The 17,330-nt window shown below is 35.8% G+C and overlaps 1 protein-coding gene across 1 annotated transcript; it reads right to left on the bottom strand.

Annotated features, from left to right (window-relative positions):
- Window positions 1–16,236: 16,236 nt before the first annotated feature.
- LOC115923825 lies at window positions 16,237–16,767 on the bottom strand. Its single transcript, XM_030985176.1, has one exon. It carries the CDS (start codon window positions 16,765–16,767, stop codon window positions 16,237–16,239), a length of 531 nt encoding a protein of 176 aa, XP_030841036.1.
- Between the last annotated feature and the right edge of the window lie 563 nt (window positions 16,768–17,330).

The raw sequence follows: 17,330 nt of genomic DNA, 5'->3' as shown, positions 1-17,330 counted from the left end.
GAGAAACAGGAGAGATAGAGGAGAGATGGATGGATGGAGATAATGAAAGATAGAGGAGAGATAGAGCAGGGATTGATGGATGGAGAGAGATGGAGAGAGATCGATAGAGGAGAAAAAGATCAGGGATAGATGGATGGAAAGAGAGGAGAAATAGATGACAGATAAAGGGGGATATGAAACACGCCCACTCCTGACGAAATACGAATAACTGTGTTTTTCGATAAACCTTGTTTTTCGCTCGATAAACATTGTTTATCAGTCGATAAACATAGTTTCTCACGATAAACAATGTTTATCGCTCGATAAACCTTGTTTTTCGCTCGATAAATCTTGTTTTTCGTCGATAAACAGTGTTTATCGGGGTTATTGGTCAAATGGCGCGCCATACACGTACCCACCTAAATTTTCCCGTATACACACTCGCATACACTCATCCAACCTCACACACACCCACTCCATTTAACACATCAACGCGCACAACACGTTCAAGCAATATGAGGTCTTAAACTACTTCTATATAGTAATATTATCTGATTGTCATCTCACTTGAGACTCTAACTTCGACTATAGTTGATAAAATGCAATTTTAACACCTGAGTATTTTACCCCGCCGCCTTTGAAACAAAAATATTATCTAACTTTTGTATAATGAGTTTTGGATTACTTAATTAAAGTATTATATCCGTGTTCTTTTGCAGTCCCTGTAAATCTTCACGCATAATATATTTGTTAGAGCAAGAGCGATAGATGTTACTGTGTCATATGAAATATCAGTAAATTCGAATAACGGGAATAACTATTTTGCATTGTATATCACTTTCTTTTGTAGCAATATGATAGGCATTCCTCTGACTTTAGAAGTGGGATCGTTTAAAGGACTGCATAATATCAACAATTTGTAAGTAACTTTATCATCTCCAGGTGACCTAGAGGTGTCGTTGTTTGATTGATTGTAGAGGTATGCTCGTAGCATGTGAGGCGCCAGTTTAAAGGCGACTGTATGGGTAGAATGCTCTCAAGGGGGTAGAGAATCTGCTTTTTAATGTGCGGAATAATAGTTAAGTCCAGTTACCGGGGTAATAATAATGCATTTTATATGATTTGGTTGTTTGTAACTGGTAAATTTTGAATGTTTCTTGTAAATTACGAGAAACATTGAAAATTGTTATTTTTACTATTATAATTATCGTTATCATCAACATCATCATCGTTATTATTATTTTCATTAATGTTATCGTTATTGTCATTTTTATTATCGTTATCATCATCACCATTTGGCATTACCATAAACAATTCTTTTGTTCATTGTTCGGTTGTTTCAAATCTAATTTCAGGTATCTTGCATCATGTGAATTAACCTACTTGCCACCAGGAGTATTCGACGGGTTATTTCGTCTATACATACTGTAGGTATACTTTTTTTTTGAGGGAGGGGGTCTACATTTGAGTTAGATTCCTTTCCCTAGAATATATTCCTAAATTGCCTTTAAATTAAGTTTTCAAAAGCAATTACGATCATGTTTGATTTTATTTTTTATCTGATTATCAGTGAACTTGAAAACAATCGTCTGACTGTTCTGGGGGAAGGTTTGTTTCGAAATCTTCACTACTTGGGAGTGTTGTGAGTAATATAGCATTTTCTGGTGTTGTTGTTGTTATCAATATTATTAAATTATAATCACTACTATCATTCTTCTTATTCTTCTTCTTCGTCTTCTTCTTCTAATTTTTCTTATCATCATCATTAGTATCATTTATCAGATAATTATTATCATTAATATCTCTATTATTAGCATTAAAATATTATTATTATTAATGTTATCATCATTATCATTATCATTGTTGTTGTTGTTGTTATTTCACATAGTTAAATAGTCCCCCTCCCCCTCGCGTGCCTGAAAATCCTAGTCGCGCCAGTGTCTTTACACATTTTTTGCAACAATTATCTCCATTCGATTTTAATAGTTCTTGGTTACGGACTCTTGATACTAGTCACAGGCATATAATGCGAAAAAAACAAACATAATAATGCTAATACTTATAAACAATGATAAAAATTATAGTATAAATAACAATAATAATGATAAATAATAAAAATATTAATAATAACACTATTATTAATAACAATAATAAAAACAAAAACAATTATACAGAAAACTTTCAATGGTTGGAATAATTATAACATTGAGTTAAGCTTGTACCAACCTTAACATTAGGCAAACTTTCATCCATTCCTGTTAAAAAAATTTGGAGCTAAGTGATCAGTTTGCACAGTTTCTTGCTGTCTGCTGCATTGAGATCACTGGATCTATGAATTTACATATGACAGTGATTTTGTAAAGCTTCATGTATGTCAAGATTGACGCCCCTGGCTAAATGACGAGAACAATGGTATAATTGTGGGCATACATGTATACAGCATATTTTCGGAGTATTTGTATTATATTTTAATTTGTTTAATGTTGTGATTTGTTTCAGAACTTTGACGTCCAACTATGTGACTCGATTCGAAGACGGGTGCTTTCAAGATTTACAAAATCTCTTTGCAATGTACGACGTATAGGACTCTCATTTTATGCTTCCTTCGTTTACAAATGTCGAAGATAAAAGAAGGGATATTGTAAAGAACACTAGTCTTTTTTTAAATTAATTCAGATCCATTCCATATAATGCATCATATAAAGAGACATTAGAGGAGATAATAAATTTACCGAAGGACCTTATACTTTCATATTTGTTATTCCTTTCATCATGGTATTGCTAGTATGTTGTGATTTGTTTCAGAACTTTGACGTCCAACTATGTGACTCGATTCGAAGACGGGTGCTTTCAAGATTTACAAAATCTCTTTGCAATGTACGACGTATAGGACTCTCATTTTATGCTTCCTTCGTTTACAAATGTCAAAGATAAAAGAAGGGATATTGTAAAGAACACTAGTCTTTTTTTAAATTAATTCAGATCCATTCCATATAATGCATCATATAAAGAGACATTAGAGGAGATAATAAATTTACCGAAGGACCTTATACTTTCATATTTGTTATTCCTTTCATCATGGTATTGCTAGTATGTTGCACGCTCTAATTCCCCTATTCTCTTTTTGCCTATTCTCCATCACATTCTATTGCGATGGGATTTTCCTTAAACATTCTCTTCCCAGCTCTTTCTTTAAATTACGTATCATGATTATTTCATCATTTTGTAGTCTCTCGTATTAAATAAAATCATAATTATACTATTAACATCTGTCCATTTAACCCTGTTTAATGAACACTGTCCGTGATTTTTTAGAAGACATAACCTATATAGCTAACTTGAGTTCAAGTTTTAACTTAACTTTCATTCTTTTCTACAGCGACCTGAAGAACAACTCGATTACGGAGTTTAGCCCTGGGACATTTAAGGATCTCGGAAATTCATTTCAGAGATTGTAAGCAGACAAATTCTAACCCATTTATAAGTACACTGTTGTACGGCTAAATCTGATGAATGACTTTAGTGAGATAAGTTAATTCATGTAATGCCATTTTTGGGTTGTTTGTATTTTACAAAGAATACAACAAAACAAAGACATTTGTAATTCATTTGTCAACACTTTAGAACAGTTTTGTAGACTTATACAAAAATATGTGCTTTCATGTATGTATCATCTTAATGTTACATAATCACTACAACCGTCACAAACTACTTGTTATCGTTTGTAGAATCTTGAAGTGGAACCAATTGACATCAATAAACGCTTCTCTGTTCTACGGGATCGAAACAGAATTGCTACGGGCGTAAGTAATATCGACTGTTTAATTAAAATTTTAAAGCTCTGTTGCACGCCACTCTTTTCCTCTAATTATTATCATGTTTTACACGATATTAGAATGAACTGAAGCCTTAGTGATATTGATTTCAATGCATTCATAATTCTCCGGGACTTTCTAAATTTAACATTTTCCTGGGGGAGGTGCAATAGTCCACAGGAGGTAATAGTCCTGTATAGGGGGTAATTGTCCGCTGGTAATCGGCCTGGTGTGATTGTACAAGGGTTTTTTGTTCTATAGCCCATTGATATACAATTACGTAGGGTGTACAAATGGTATTACTTTTACGAAAGTAGTTGCGGTCGTGTTATTAAAATCGTAAAAAGCAGAACAAATGTTATGATAAAGATACAATGACTGTTATTAGAGGAATAGTTGTATATTAGGCTCAAGAGGACACCCGAGAGCACATGAAACAACTATTCCTCGAATATTAAAGCAGTCATTATATCTTTTATATACCGTAAAAAGGGTCATAGCATACATGTGCGACTTACTAATCATGGTAATCAAGTTTGTTTATGCTATCGAGGTATGTGTTGATAACTTGCAGGTAGTCCTGGTCTTCGAATATTTTTACAGAGAATTTCACGGAACTTTTGGTGTTCTTGCTGTCCGTAGAATTAATCAAGTCTTGTAATTGATCATCATCAAGAAGTCCAAACCTAGGAAGAGTCTCTTCAGCCATTTTTTAAAGCTTATTTGGACATAAAATAAGGTTTAAAAACCAAAATATCGGAGATTACATGTATATCTAGGCCTACAATCGAGATCTGCGGTCATCTGCGTTGTGTTTGTAGAAACCAAATTAATCGCACAAAAACTTAGTGGTAGCTGCGCGCGCTGCGCACAAACTAAGTTTTATCACGTAAACCAATGGGGTCGCAACTATTTTCCTGGTACCCGGAATCTTGCGGGAATATTACTCATGAATAGGGATCGCAGTAAAATTCAACTATTTTCTTGGTACCCGGAATCTTTCGGGAATATCACTTATGAAATATTGACATTTACTGGCATTGTCCGTATCGTCTCTTTACGGGAGAATGGCTATAAAATCACGACTGCAATTTCGACCAATCAGATGGCTAGATTTCTAAAGAGAAGTATATAATACTTTATTACACATACCTAAATACATGTTATGTATTCATTTTTATGTGTATGTCCTATTCTATATATGAAGAGTTTCATTCCAAAAGGAGCTAAATCCACTTTGGGTACTTCTGAGTAAATCGCCTTTAATTATTTCTCCACTTTCCCTTTTTCCATGTACCTTCATGTTGTTATATATGTTAAAGGTGTCACCCTGGACCAATAATATATGATTAAAAAAGAATCTACCATTTTTTCTGATTTTTACTTAATTTTTTGATTTTTTATTTTCGTGGATTTAGCTCCTTTTGAGATGAAACATGTTATTAAACCTACAAAATTCAAAACTTTCTTAATAAGGTCACTGAAATTGTATTAAATTTAGCAGCAAACCTTTCCTATAAATAATAATAGTAAAATCATAACTAAAAAAACTTTTGAAAAGAAAGTAAACAACATATCACAGTTTCATTCCAAAAGGAGCTAAATCCATATTATTGGTCCAGGGCAACACCTTTAACATATATAATAACATGAAGGTACATGGCTAAAGGGAAAGTGGAGAAATAAAGAAGGTGATTTACTCAAAAGTTCCCAAGTGGATTTAGCTCCTTTTGGAATGAAACATGATATTGTACCTACTTCATACTTCCTGGTGAAATTTAGAATGTGATATAGTGCATTTTTGTCCCCATGTAGGAAATCATTATTTTAAGACGAAACATTCAAATTTGATAAAATATGGATTTAGCTCGTTTTGGAATCAAGCTCTTCATATGATAGTCATTGTAAAGAACGAACATTTCTTCTATGTGCGTTTTTAAGAAAACGCGATAGCAACTATTTTCGAAAAATCAACTAAAAAAGCAATTTCATTACCCTATTGTACACCAAGCTATTGCAATTGCCTTAGGTTGATTTTTAAAAAGTAGTTCTGTTCGTGTTTTATACACAATTATAATTATTTTGTTCAAAACTTTATATATTTTTTCCCCCTTTTCCATCAGGAATCTTGGCGAGAGTCTAATAGAACACATTGAACCGGGAACTTTTAAAAATCTCTCCAAAGTAACGGACTTGTAAGTTTTTAAAGTAATAGCTTGATGGAGCACTACAGAGCTTGTACTTCTTTTTTGTGAACCATGGAACAATAAATGAACATAAATGTTTGTATCAAATTTCAATAAGTCACATATTAACCGTCGTAAATTGTTTTGATAGAAGATTTGGTCTTAATTAAGAATTTACCTGTAAATCCTACTTTAAAGGGAATAATTTGTCAGTCCTGCCCTGGAACCTGTTGATCGTATATAATTTATTTGTGAAATTCAATAAACTCAGGCTTGTAGACAGGGGAAAATACGTTTGCTTGACGAAGGATCTGTGGATAAAATGAAAGAGAAATCCTTTATCCACGCGTCCTTGATAGCAGTTTATTATTTTTCAAATCTCGATTGGGTTAATTTACCTCTCCTCATTAGCGCAATATGTGTGATAATTTAATAGTATAAAATGATAATGGCTGATTTCAGCAGATCAGTTCGAGGTTTACAGGCAAACAAAATTCCGTAACTAATAAAACGACTTTTTGAAGTCAGAAGGGCGTTAACTTTGTGTACAATGATATGAGTTAACACCTTTCTGACTCCAAACAGACAATAACACATGTGTTATGGTGTTTGTCAGAATTCATATTTTTTTTTTGTTTACTCCTTGTTTCATTACACAGAGTCATTACATCCTTGAGCCCCAAATCTATCCCACTTTATCCTGAAATCTTTGAAGGCCTGGACAGTTTATCTGCTGTGTAAGTCAACATTTTGTTTTGTCTTGTTCATTCTGTATATAATATATCTTTATCTGTCTGTCTCTATTTAATAAAGGGTTTGCATTTGGGTTAACTTTTGACAAGAAAATGTCATTTTCTAGGGGTTCAATGTGTCAAAATTACCCGATACAAACAAAATACGTATCGCGTAGTCACCAAGGAGGGCAACCAAAATATACTCTTAACATATTACACTAACGAGGAAATAATTTAGATTTTATGTAATTTTGTAATAGGCATTTTACCCGATTTCCAGTAGCTGAACATCGTTACTTTCCTGAAAGCATTTCATGCTTGTCCAAATTATAGGTTTAAAAGATATCATAGTAATGGGTCAGGTTAATTTTTCGTTACTGGGTTTCGGTTCTCCTTTTGTTTCATGCCTCTGGACTCGTCATGGCACCGAATACAAATAAGTTTTTATCCTGAAGATATCTCTCATCCTTCATCCACATTTTAAGTCCCATGTTCATTATTTCCATCAGGTATGTCTACGATTCACGTTTCTGCTGTCTGGCGCCGACCAGTGTACACTGTATTGAAGAGCGCCCTCCTCATCCTCTTTTCACCTGCCGCAAGACCTTCCTTCAGAACTTTACCATCAAGGTCTTCATATGGATCCTAGGGATAAGTGCCTTACTGGGAAACACCTTCGTCTTGGTCGTCAGATTGAGGAGTACCCCTGTGACCAGGGTAGCCAAGATTCAGGCCATGATCATCACCAACCTGGCCCTGTCTGATCTCTTGATGGGTCTCTATATGGTGCTCCTCGCCGTGATGGATATCTACATTGGAGAGTCTTACTTCTGGAAGGGTCGTGCTGAGGAGTGGAGGGCCAGCACTACTTGTCAGATCGCAGGGTTCATCTCTGTTCTAAGCAGTGAGACGTCGGTGTTCTTGCTCGTCCTCCTCAGTCTTGACCGATTCATTTGTGTCGTGTTCCCGTTCAGCAACTGGCGTTTGGGCGTTCTGTCTACCCGCGTTGCAATTGCAGTTATCTGGGTTGGATCTGGACTTCTCAGCGCCGGAGGCATATTGCTGAATAATCTCAATCCAGATGCCTATGGTCTTAGTGATGTATGCGTTGGACTCCCTTTCATTCGAAAGTCTACGGATCTCTACAAAGAGACCGACACCAGGACATCGAACCAGTATGGCATACCCTATTTCACCACGATCGCTGGCTCGACCGAATCAACCTGGAAGTTCTCCATTGTTCTTTTCCTTGGTATCAATCTATGTGGTTTCGTTGTCATTTTTCTCTCGTACATTGCCATTTTCATCAAGGCCCGTTTTGTCCGCGCTAAAGTTGGTCAAACCAACCAATCAGCCAACGAGATCAAGATGGCGCTGAAGATGCTGCTGATTGTCGGCACTGACCTTCTCTGTTGGATGCCAATCATCATCCTTGGTATCCTAGTCCAGACCGTCGGGGTCAACGTAACGCCGGACATCTACGCCTGGTTGGTGGTCTTCGTTCTGCCTATCAATTCATCTCTCAATCCCTATCTCTACACCATCATAAACATGGTTTCCAAATGACTCTTATATCTGTGCTACGATGATGACATCATTATATTCTGAAGCATTTTTCGGTATGTTCAAATTGATGTCATCCTACCTATAGACAGGGGAAGAATATAACTGCACATGGTATGTAAAATGTGTCAATTAATGTGCTAGATTTAAGACTTTCACCAACCAGTTAAAATAAAATAAAATTATTTAATTCTTTGAGAGTACTATGTATTTAGTTGGTTTAGATAAAATTCCCGGGGATTAAGGGAATCCAAGTTATCAATAACAAATCAGCAGTTCTATCGTTACAGTGAATTATAACTAAATTTGAACGAAGAATCACAGATGTGGAGAAGCGATAGAGCGGCATAGAACCTAGGAGGGCGTTGTTCCACCCCGTAAATTATCCTCTTTTTTTTCTTCAAACCTGATATCAAGATTCGGTCACGATTTTTCGTTAGCAACTTCCAACGACCAGCGATAAAGTACCATTCAAAGCACAACAATTTAATTTAGTTATATAATTGAAAGCGGGCAAACGGGGAGAGGCTTTCAAAATCGAATAAATGTATTAGTGTCATATACACAGCTAGCTTATAAAGTGCTGTATATAGACAGCTAGGGGCGGAGATTTCTTCGGGGGGGGGGGGAGAGATGCGATATTTACTTGTACATTTTGAAGGTTATTATTCAAGGGAGCGAAGCAAACCGAGCGAGAAGATTTGTGTATTTTTATAAAGTCTATATCGTGCTGCACTCTTGGGCCCTCCAGAGCCTAAAAGTGTGTTGCAGTCTTAGTCAGTATTTGCTATACATTTTTTGTTGCACTGTTTAAAATTTTCGGGGGGGGGGCGATCGCCGCCCCTGTAGACTGCACTTTCGGTGTCATGTCACAACTCTTTAAACCCACATCGCGCTCAGTATGCACAAGTAGAAAATTGACATCGGTGATTTAAAGTGACAATCCTTGTAATAGGCTTGTACTTTTTATGGACTTCTCCTTTAAGCATTAGTCTATCTTTCAGCTCGATGGTCCTATTCAGAGTTTTTTGTTGTCATTTACTACACGTATTTCCTTATTCACACGAATATATGTGGACTTATATGCATGGTTAATTCATTGAATTTACTACAATTCATGTCGATGATGGTATGTTGCACATGACCACACTTCACCAAGAAGAGCTTGGACACAAATAATAAATTGCAAACTTATCAATAAATTCAGCTTCTAAATCTCATTCAAATAGTACTCTGAATATGATTTGTTGTCTTGCATTTCTAAATCCACCTGGGCGTATACCTAACAGCTACACCCATCATCACCATGCACCCCTTGGATTGGATTCTTCAATACTGACTGCATCATACCACCCTTGAAGAGTCAGGTGAACTATGGAATGCCCTGTGTCAATTTATCAATTCCCTAAACATTACTGTAATAATGCACACAATTAAGAAACCGCAACAAATTGAACAATCCTAGCATGAATGTATAGGATAAGTCAAATATTTTATGAGATAATCAATTTGTTTAACTTCAGATTGACACATCATTTTGAGCTTTCCGTAAATCAATAGACTAACGGAACCCTTTTAGAATGTTTAGCAGGGGATTTAACCTAGAAAAACAATTAGTCAGCCCACAAGAACACTTAAACGTATTTTACGATAGAGCAGCAGTGGGATTTGAACCCATGCTTTTGAATTAACTTTAGCAAAATGGCTAAAATGGAAGTAACTCATCCAACATTGTCATATATTAAACCTGGCCTGCATTACCGAGTCTGCTTTCAAGAATATCTGTCAATATCATTGAAATGGTGGGATTTGAACCCACTCCAGGCCTTTGGAAGGTAAAGATTTATTGGTTACATTTTGTCCAGCAATTCGGTACATTTTACCCAGTATTGAGTTGAATTTTACTTAACCGAGTTATGAGTTAAATTTTACACAGAATTTGGCACATTGTACCCTGTCTTGGTTATATTACACCCAGTTTTGTGTTGAATTACCCTAGTGATAGTTTAATATTTCTCGGTCATGTCAGGTCTAAAAGTGTTCGCTGATATCTGCTAATAGCATAATTGGTCTACTCATAGGCGCCGGACGTGGGGGGGGGGGGCACTCGCCCCCTCCCCCACCTTCCAAAAAAAAAAGCAGTAAAGGAGTAAAGATGGTATATATTTTTAACCCAAAAGAACATCACAATAATAAAAATCGGAATTAAATCAAATATAAAATTCCATTCAAAGAAAAGGAAAGTTAACAGGAAAAAATATTTCCTAAACATTCAGCATGCCACCTTTATTTATCAATGGAGGTTTTTATAATTCATATCGTGGAAATATAGTGAGAGGATGGGAAAGCGTGTGTGCTTTTTATTATAGGGGTGAGAAGACATGAGCCCCTGAACGCTGGCGTACTGATGGGAGGGGGGTATTTCTTATTCGATATCAGTGATTTACAAATGTTGCTGAAATGACATGATTTTCCGGTATTTTTTTGTAAGTCATACCTTTTCATGCGTTTGTTGGAAAATTAGAAATTCCAAAATGTACAGTCGGGCGACAAATATAAATCAATCTGAAATCCGCTTAAATCAGATAAGTCCCAAATCAGTCATCGAGTATTTCATCAATGTATTTCTTTTTTTAGCCATAGCACGCAGGTTGCAAACAATCAGATCTTAGAAAGTTAACGGAATCAGGAACCGACATTACTCGACATCCGTCTTTTATATAGTAAAAGCAATTTGGATACCTAGTTTTATGGAAACCACTTCCATGAATTACCGTTATCAATCACCTCCTTGGCCACGTTCATGTAAAATATAAAGTCATAACAGGTAGTTTGAAAAAAAATTAAAAATACAAAAGAATTCGCCCACACAAGTATGTTTCAGATCGTATAATAAATCATTCAGTACGATTTCTGCCTACAATGTCAATGAGATAAAATAAAAATGTTACAGTGTCTTACTAGCCAGTTTAATTTTAATATGTCATTCGGTTTTTGGAAATACATGTAGTGTTAATCGAAATGCTAATAAAAGACAAAAAAATACTTGCAAGTTTTGTATAAAACACTAATTCAGAATATGAACCTTTAAGGCAATGAATAATAATGTGCCAAATTATTTTTGCTTGTTTTTGTATTAAATATTTTTTTAGGGGTGTGGGCATTCGTCTTTAAGATATATTAGACATAAATTAGATATACATGTATATTGGACTTATGAACTAACGGAAGAACGAGATCATGATATCGAAGGATAAGGATTAATACCAGATAAGCATTTATATGTTTCCTGAACTTAGAACTGTAAATTAAAAAAAATATTAATTACCAGTATTACAAGTATCCATCGTATGGAATACATTCCCCCTTCCCCTTTAGGCTCTTTTACTCATTTGGAATTTTTTTTTTTAACAATGACAACTTTTTTTTCACTCGCAAAGCTATGATATATCTGATGTTTATGATTGTATCATTTGTAATTTGAATTTTTTTTAATTCAATGCGTCACTCTTAATCATTACAGTTGGTATGTCCTTTTCCTATTTATCTGTATTTTCTTCCTGTTCAATGCTACAATTTTGCTTTTTATCTTAAATGTTCATTATTGTAATAATGCAAACTTACGTTGTCGCTTGGAGCATTTGATAGAAATCATTTTGTAATAATAATAATAATAATAATAATAATAATAATAATAATAATAATAATAATAATAATAATAGATCACATTTATAACGCGCCTAATACATTGTTTCTAGGCGCAGTGGTGCTGTTGTCCCAGCAGCCATTAAGTGAAGCAATGTCCTTACATGAAATAAAGCCGGGACGACAGCACCACGAATACACAATATTGTTCAGTACAAAATTACAGTAAGATACGCTATGTTACGTTACAAAATCAAAATTACAGTTTGTTACAAATAAATGAAACAAATGGGGGGGGGGGGTCAGCTACAGAAAGTGCTCTACCACCGTATCTTGTTTTCACACGAGGGCCAGGAATTAGTTGAAAGTGAGAGGAAGTTGAAGCACGCAACCTGGAGGAGGGGGGGGGGTTGGATTTTACAAGACTGAAAAGGTACGTGGGGCATTCACCGTTACGGATTTTAAAGGCAAAGAGAAGAATTTTAAATTGGATACGTTGAATTACTGGCAGCCAGTGGAGATTGCGGAGGATTGGAGTAATTTGTTAACGAGGTGTTCATTTTGTAGGCACATTTAAAGGGCAATCTAGCCTTTGTACTGATTTTGTTTGTATGAAAGCAGAAAAATATGATATTGAAACAGGAAGGCAATAGTTTGAAATAAATCGTACCTTTGATATGAAAGATTTAAATCAACAAATCTTTGAGATTTTCAAATCAGCAATCTGGTTAGTGCATTGTGACGTACAAACGGTAGTCACGGACAACTCTCCCATTTGTCATGTACAAGAATATCATTAATTCCTGTTTTGTCCTTAGTCCCTTCAGTACCACTCAAAGATATCATGTATATCATATTAGTGTAGTTCCTCTAAAAAGAAAATACCCTTTTGAGTAACATTTCGGGGAAAAGGTGACATTTATATTGTGTGTTTGCACAAAATGATGGGAGAGTTGTCCTCCACTAAATAACTGAGACAGTACCAAATAGGGTGATTTGAAACTCCAATGCACATAGTGATTGCAAGTCCCAAAAGTAATACTTATTTTTAATTTCTTGTGTGATTTGTTCACGATTTCGTCAAACTGCTTCTCTGCTTTTTCTGCTTCCTCGCAGAGCAATTTGCTATTAAATTCGAATTTTATTTTAACCTCTCCAGCGAGGAATAAAGATGGATGTGCTTTACAAGTTTTGTTATTATTTTCTTCTCTTCTTGTTGATACAGGGCCCCATAGTCTTGTAATTATTTTAACTGAAAGATTTAACTTTTTTTTTTATAGTAAATCTACAAAGTTATTAGATGAATGAGTATATAAAACAAAGAGATATGTAAATAAATGAATGAATAAATAAATAAACAAATAAATATCAAGTTGCAGAAGTTTTGCAGGTCCAAGCATCATGTAATTGTGAAGTTATGGAGAATTATCTAACAACCCTGGTGTCACCAGACTTTCCTGATCATTACCCACCGAAGACTCGGCGAGAATGGAGCTTCGACATATCCCCTGGCGCAATGGTAGGTCTATCAACATAAAAATATTTCTTCGACAATATGGGCACCTCTAGTGACTAATATATTTGAAGGCGGAGAAAAGGGGCCCTTTTGTGCCTGCCCTGTCAATTTCAAACAAAATATTACAGATTTGTTACTCTTACTCTTAAATGCTTGTTCGCACAAACTGCAATGTTGCTTTGTATTGGATTCTAAAGATTTCAATCAATCTATTCCAGCTTTATATCAAAATAAATGTGTTAGGGCCGCGATATCCCCTAATGCAAATCTGGGCGCCTAAAGAAAGATTGCTAGCTGAACCACAGGGTACGTATAGCCAGTTTAGATGTATTGCCCCTCCAGAGACCATGTAATGTAATGTAAAAGATTTAAATTGTATTGAAAAGTTCATTATACATCAAATAAAGGGTAAAAGAATTCCATTTTACATTTCGATTATTTTCCTAGATTTTTTTCTCGTCGAACGTATTTCAAATGAGTGGTAAACGTATTTGTTTTCCTCTAAAACTTGCAATGCAGGGTCACATTAAGATCAACATCCTCCAGGAAGAACATTTTGGGGATCCTCTTACCCTGACACACAGCAGCGAAACTGCACACGGCACTAACGTCACAAACTTTCCATTGGTCAGTGGTAATTTGACATCACTTCTACTGCCAGAGGGCGTGGTGACGGTCGCTTCTGCAGTGACGGGTTTCTCATACATGAGGGTTTTGCCTTTGAAGTCAGGACGCTTCGCGTAAATGATATTTTCTATTTCAAAATAGCATTGGTTGAAAACATGTATAAGTGTTAACAATCATTGTTTTATTGATGGTTGTACAGGAACCGCATATTTTACCAAATGGGCAAGAATTTTGGAAACTACAAATGGTTATAAATTACCCTTGCTTGAAACTTACGCATAAGCCAGTGATTCTAAACACATTAAAGGACTAAAATTCAATCTCTGTAAAATAGGCCTAACGATATAACAAGCATGTTGCTGTTGTTATTGTTCTTGCTGGTGATCCTGTTCCTGTTGTTTTTTTAATAAGAAATGCAACTATTAATATTCATATTCATATTCAAATTTATTGTCCAATGATTGGAAATTTGTTTCATTTGCAATTCAATACAAGGTTACACGTTATAAACATCAATAAGATACATATGGGTACAGAGTAGAACATTTAACTTGGACATAGATAACAACAAATGCGATAGTTCAACATGCAAACTAAAATTCGGTTCATAAATTAAGTAGTTAAATTCAGTTCAAGTTCGGATTAAATTCATTCGCAATTCAGATTAAATACAATTAAAAATTTAAACCAATTTAATTCGTAATTCAGATCAAATCCATTTCAAATCCCGATCACATTCAGTTCGTAATTCAAATTAGAATATAATTAACAAAATCAAATTCCATTCAATTTATAATTCAAACTAAGTAATAAAATTAAATTCATAATTCGGGTTAAATTAAGTTCACAATTCAAATTCAATACAATTCATGATTCAGACAAATTCAATTCATAATTCAGAAAATAATTCAATTCAAATCCCGATCGCGTACAATTCATAATTCAGATTAAATTAAATTGACAATTCAGGTTAAATAAATTCATAATTCAGATTACTACAATCTATAATTCATATCAATTCAATTCGTAGTTCAGATTAATATAAAATTAACAATTCAAATCAAATTCAATATAATTCAAACTAAGTAATTAAATTAAATTCATATTTCGGGTTAAATTAAATTCACAATTCAAATGCAATACAAGTTATTCTTCAGACCAATTCAGTTCATATTTCATAATATAATTCAACTCAAGTTCCGATCACCTACAATTCATAATTCAAATTAAATTAATTTACAATTCAGATTAAATGCAAGTTATAATTAAAAATAGGTGATTACATTCAGTCATAATTCGGATTAAGTTAGGTTCGCAGTTCAAATTATATTCACAATTCAGATTAAATTCAGTTTATTATTCAGACTTAGATTAAACCCTCCTCGTTCATCAGCCTGATTGAGCTTGGCACAAATGAATTGAGAAACCTGCTCGTTCTGGACCTTAGAGATCTTAACCTGTTTCCTGACCTCAGGGCTACATAATTATTATTTAAGGGGTGACGGCTGTTATGGTAGATTGATTTCGCCTTGTCACGTACTCTATTTCTACATATATCTTCGAAGTCTAGATTCTTCCCTACAATTTTTTCCGCTTGTTTAACAATTCTTTTTAGCATAGACAAGTCTACTTTCCGACATGCTGTGAACCAAACAACGCAGTCGTTTACTATTATGCTCTCTATCACAGACTTGTAGAAAAGGTACATTATTGTGCGGTCTACGTGAAAGGAATTGAGTTTACGAAGGAAATATAACCGTTGCTGCCCTTTCTTGTACAGCTCCCTACAGTTGTCATCCCATTTCAGCTTGTCATTAATTACAGTGCCAAGGTATTTGTATGATTTCACTATCTCTATTTCTTTTCCGTTTATTTTCATTGGGCAGCTACTTGGATCTACGGGTCTTACTTTCCTAAAGTCAATTATCATCTCTTTTGTTTTCGTAGTATTGAAGTCCAGAAAGTTTTCATTGCACCACTCAGTAAACCAGTTTAGATAATCTTCGTATTCAGTCTCACTTCCTCTAATATTCCCAACAATAACAGTGTCGTCCGCGTATTCCAAGACTGAGACATTTTCCGAAGATGAGCGGCAGTCGTTGGTATACAACACGAACAGGATGGCCGAGAGCACGCACCCTTGAGGAGACCCGATGTTGGTAACAATGGACTCACTCATTGTTCTGCACCCGTACTTGCTGCGTTCGGTTCTGCAAGAAGTCCACGATCCAAAGTATGAGCGATGGTCTTACTTCAAGACGCTTCAACTTCTCAACAAGCACATGAGGGCGGATGGTATTGAACGCAGAAGAGAAGTCCACGAACAATGCTCGTACGTACGATTTCGTCTCTTCTGTGTGCTTGTATAGCAGATGTGTTAGATAAAGGGTAGCGTCTTGAACAGATTTGTTTTGTTGGTATGCATACTGATGAGGATCAATCAGCTCTCTGATTGGCTGAAGAAGACTCTTTAATATGATACGCTCAAAGCACTTCATTGCGATTGGTGTAAGTGCCACAGGCCGGTAATCATTAAGCTCAGATGGACGGGACTTCTTAGCCACTGGAATGATGGTGGATGTCTTCCAGCAAACAGGAACAACTTTCCTGTCGAGCGAAGTTTGAAATAGCAAACGAAAGGGGGTTGCAAGTTCCCTTGCACAATTTCGCAGAAGCTTTCCGCTGATATTGTCCGGACCCATAGCTTTCCTCGGATTAAGTCGGCTGAAGTAAAGAGAAACATCATTCTCCTCGACCCTCAGAGATTCTTCCTGGGAACGGATTAACTCATCTCTCTGCGCTTCGATGACTTCGATAAAGATACTGGTCGCACTAATAACTCATGCGTTCAAGCTTGTCTCACCAACACACTCGACTTCATGTACCGTTCTGGAATGCAGTTTATTGACATGATCGATAGGTGTGATAAGGTTGTCGACTGTCACGGCTTCTCTGATGAAATAGGCTGTCTGACTCCTGGTGTGTTCACATTCTCTTTTCTTGAGCATGTTACCCGGAGATCGGTTTTGTGTGTGTGTGTGTGTGTGTGTTAAGTGTGTTAAGCTATGGTCACAACACCAAAAAGTAGCCTGCTCGGCGGCTGGGCGGGGAGTTTTGAGCCAATTTCGCCCGGGCACCGAGCGGCGGCTGCCCAAGTACCGCTTGTTTTTGGGGCATCGCTCGGTCGCTGCTGAAGTTTTAGCGTGCATATAAAATTCGGGCGGCGCCTGCTCAGTTTCACTCGCCGCTTGGTGGCCGGGCGGTC

The sequence above is a fragment of the Strongylocentrotus purpuratus genome, unplaced genomic scaffold (assembly GCF_000002235.5).
Source record: "Strongylocentrotus purpuratus isolate Spur 01 unplaced genomic scaffold, Spur_5.0 spur5_scaffold_14, whole genome shotgun sequence".
Classification (NCBI taxonomy): domain Eukaryota; kingdom Metazoa; phylum Echinodermata; class Echinoidea; order Camarodonta; family Strongylocentrotidae; genus Strongylocentrotus; species Strongylocentrotus purpuratus.
The sequence above is the reverse complement of the archived record's forward strand: the minus strand, read 5'-3'. Positions and strand labels throughout refer to the sequence as shown.

Excerpts from the sequence above, each read along its gene's own strand:
- LOC115923825 (XM_030985176.1), bottom strand. The coding sequence starts at position 16,767 with ATGGGTCCGGACAATATCAGCGGAAAGCTTCTGCGAAATTGTGCAAGG.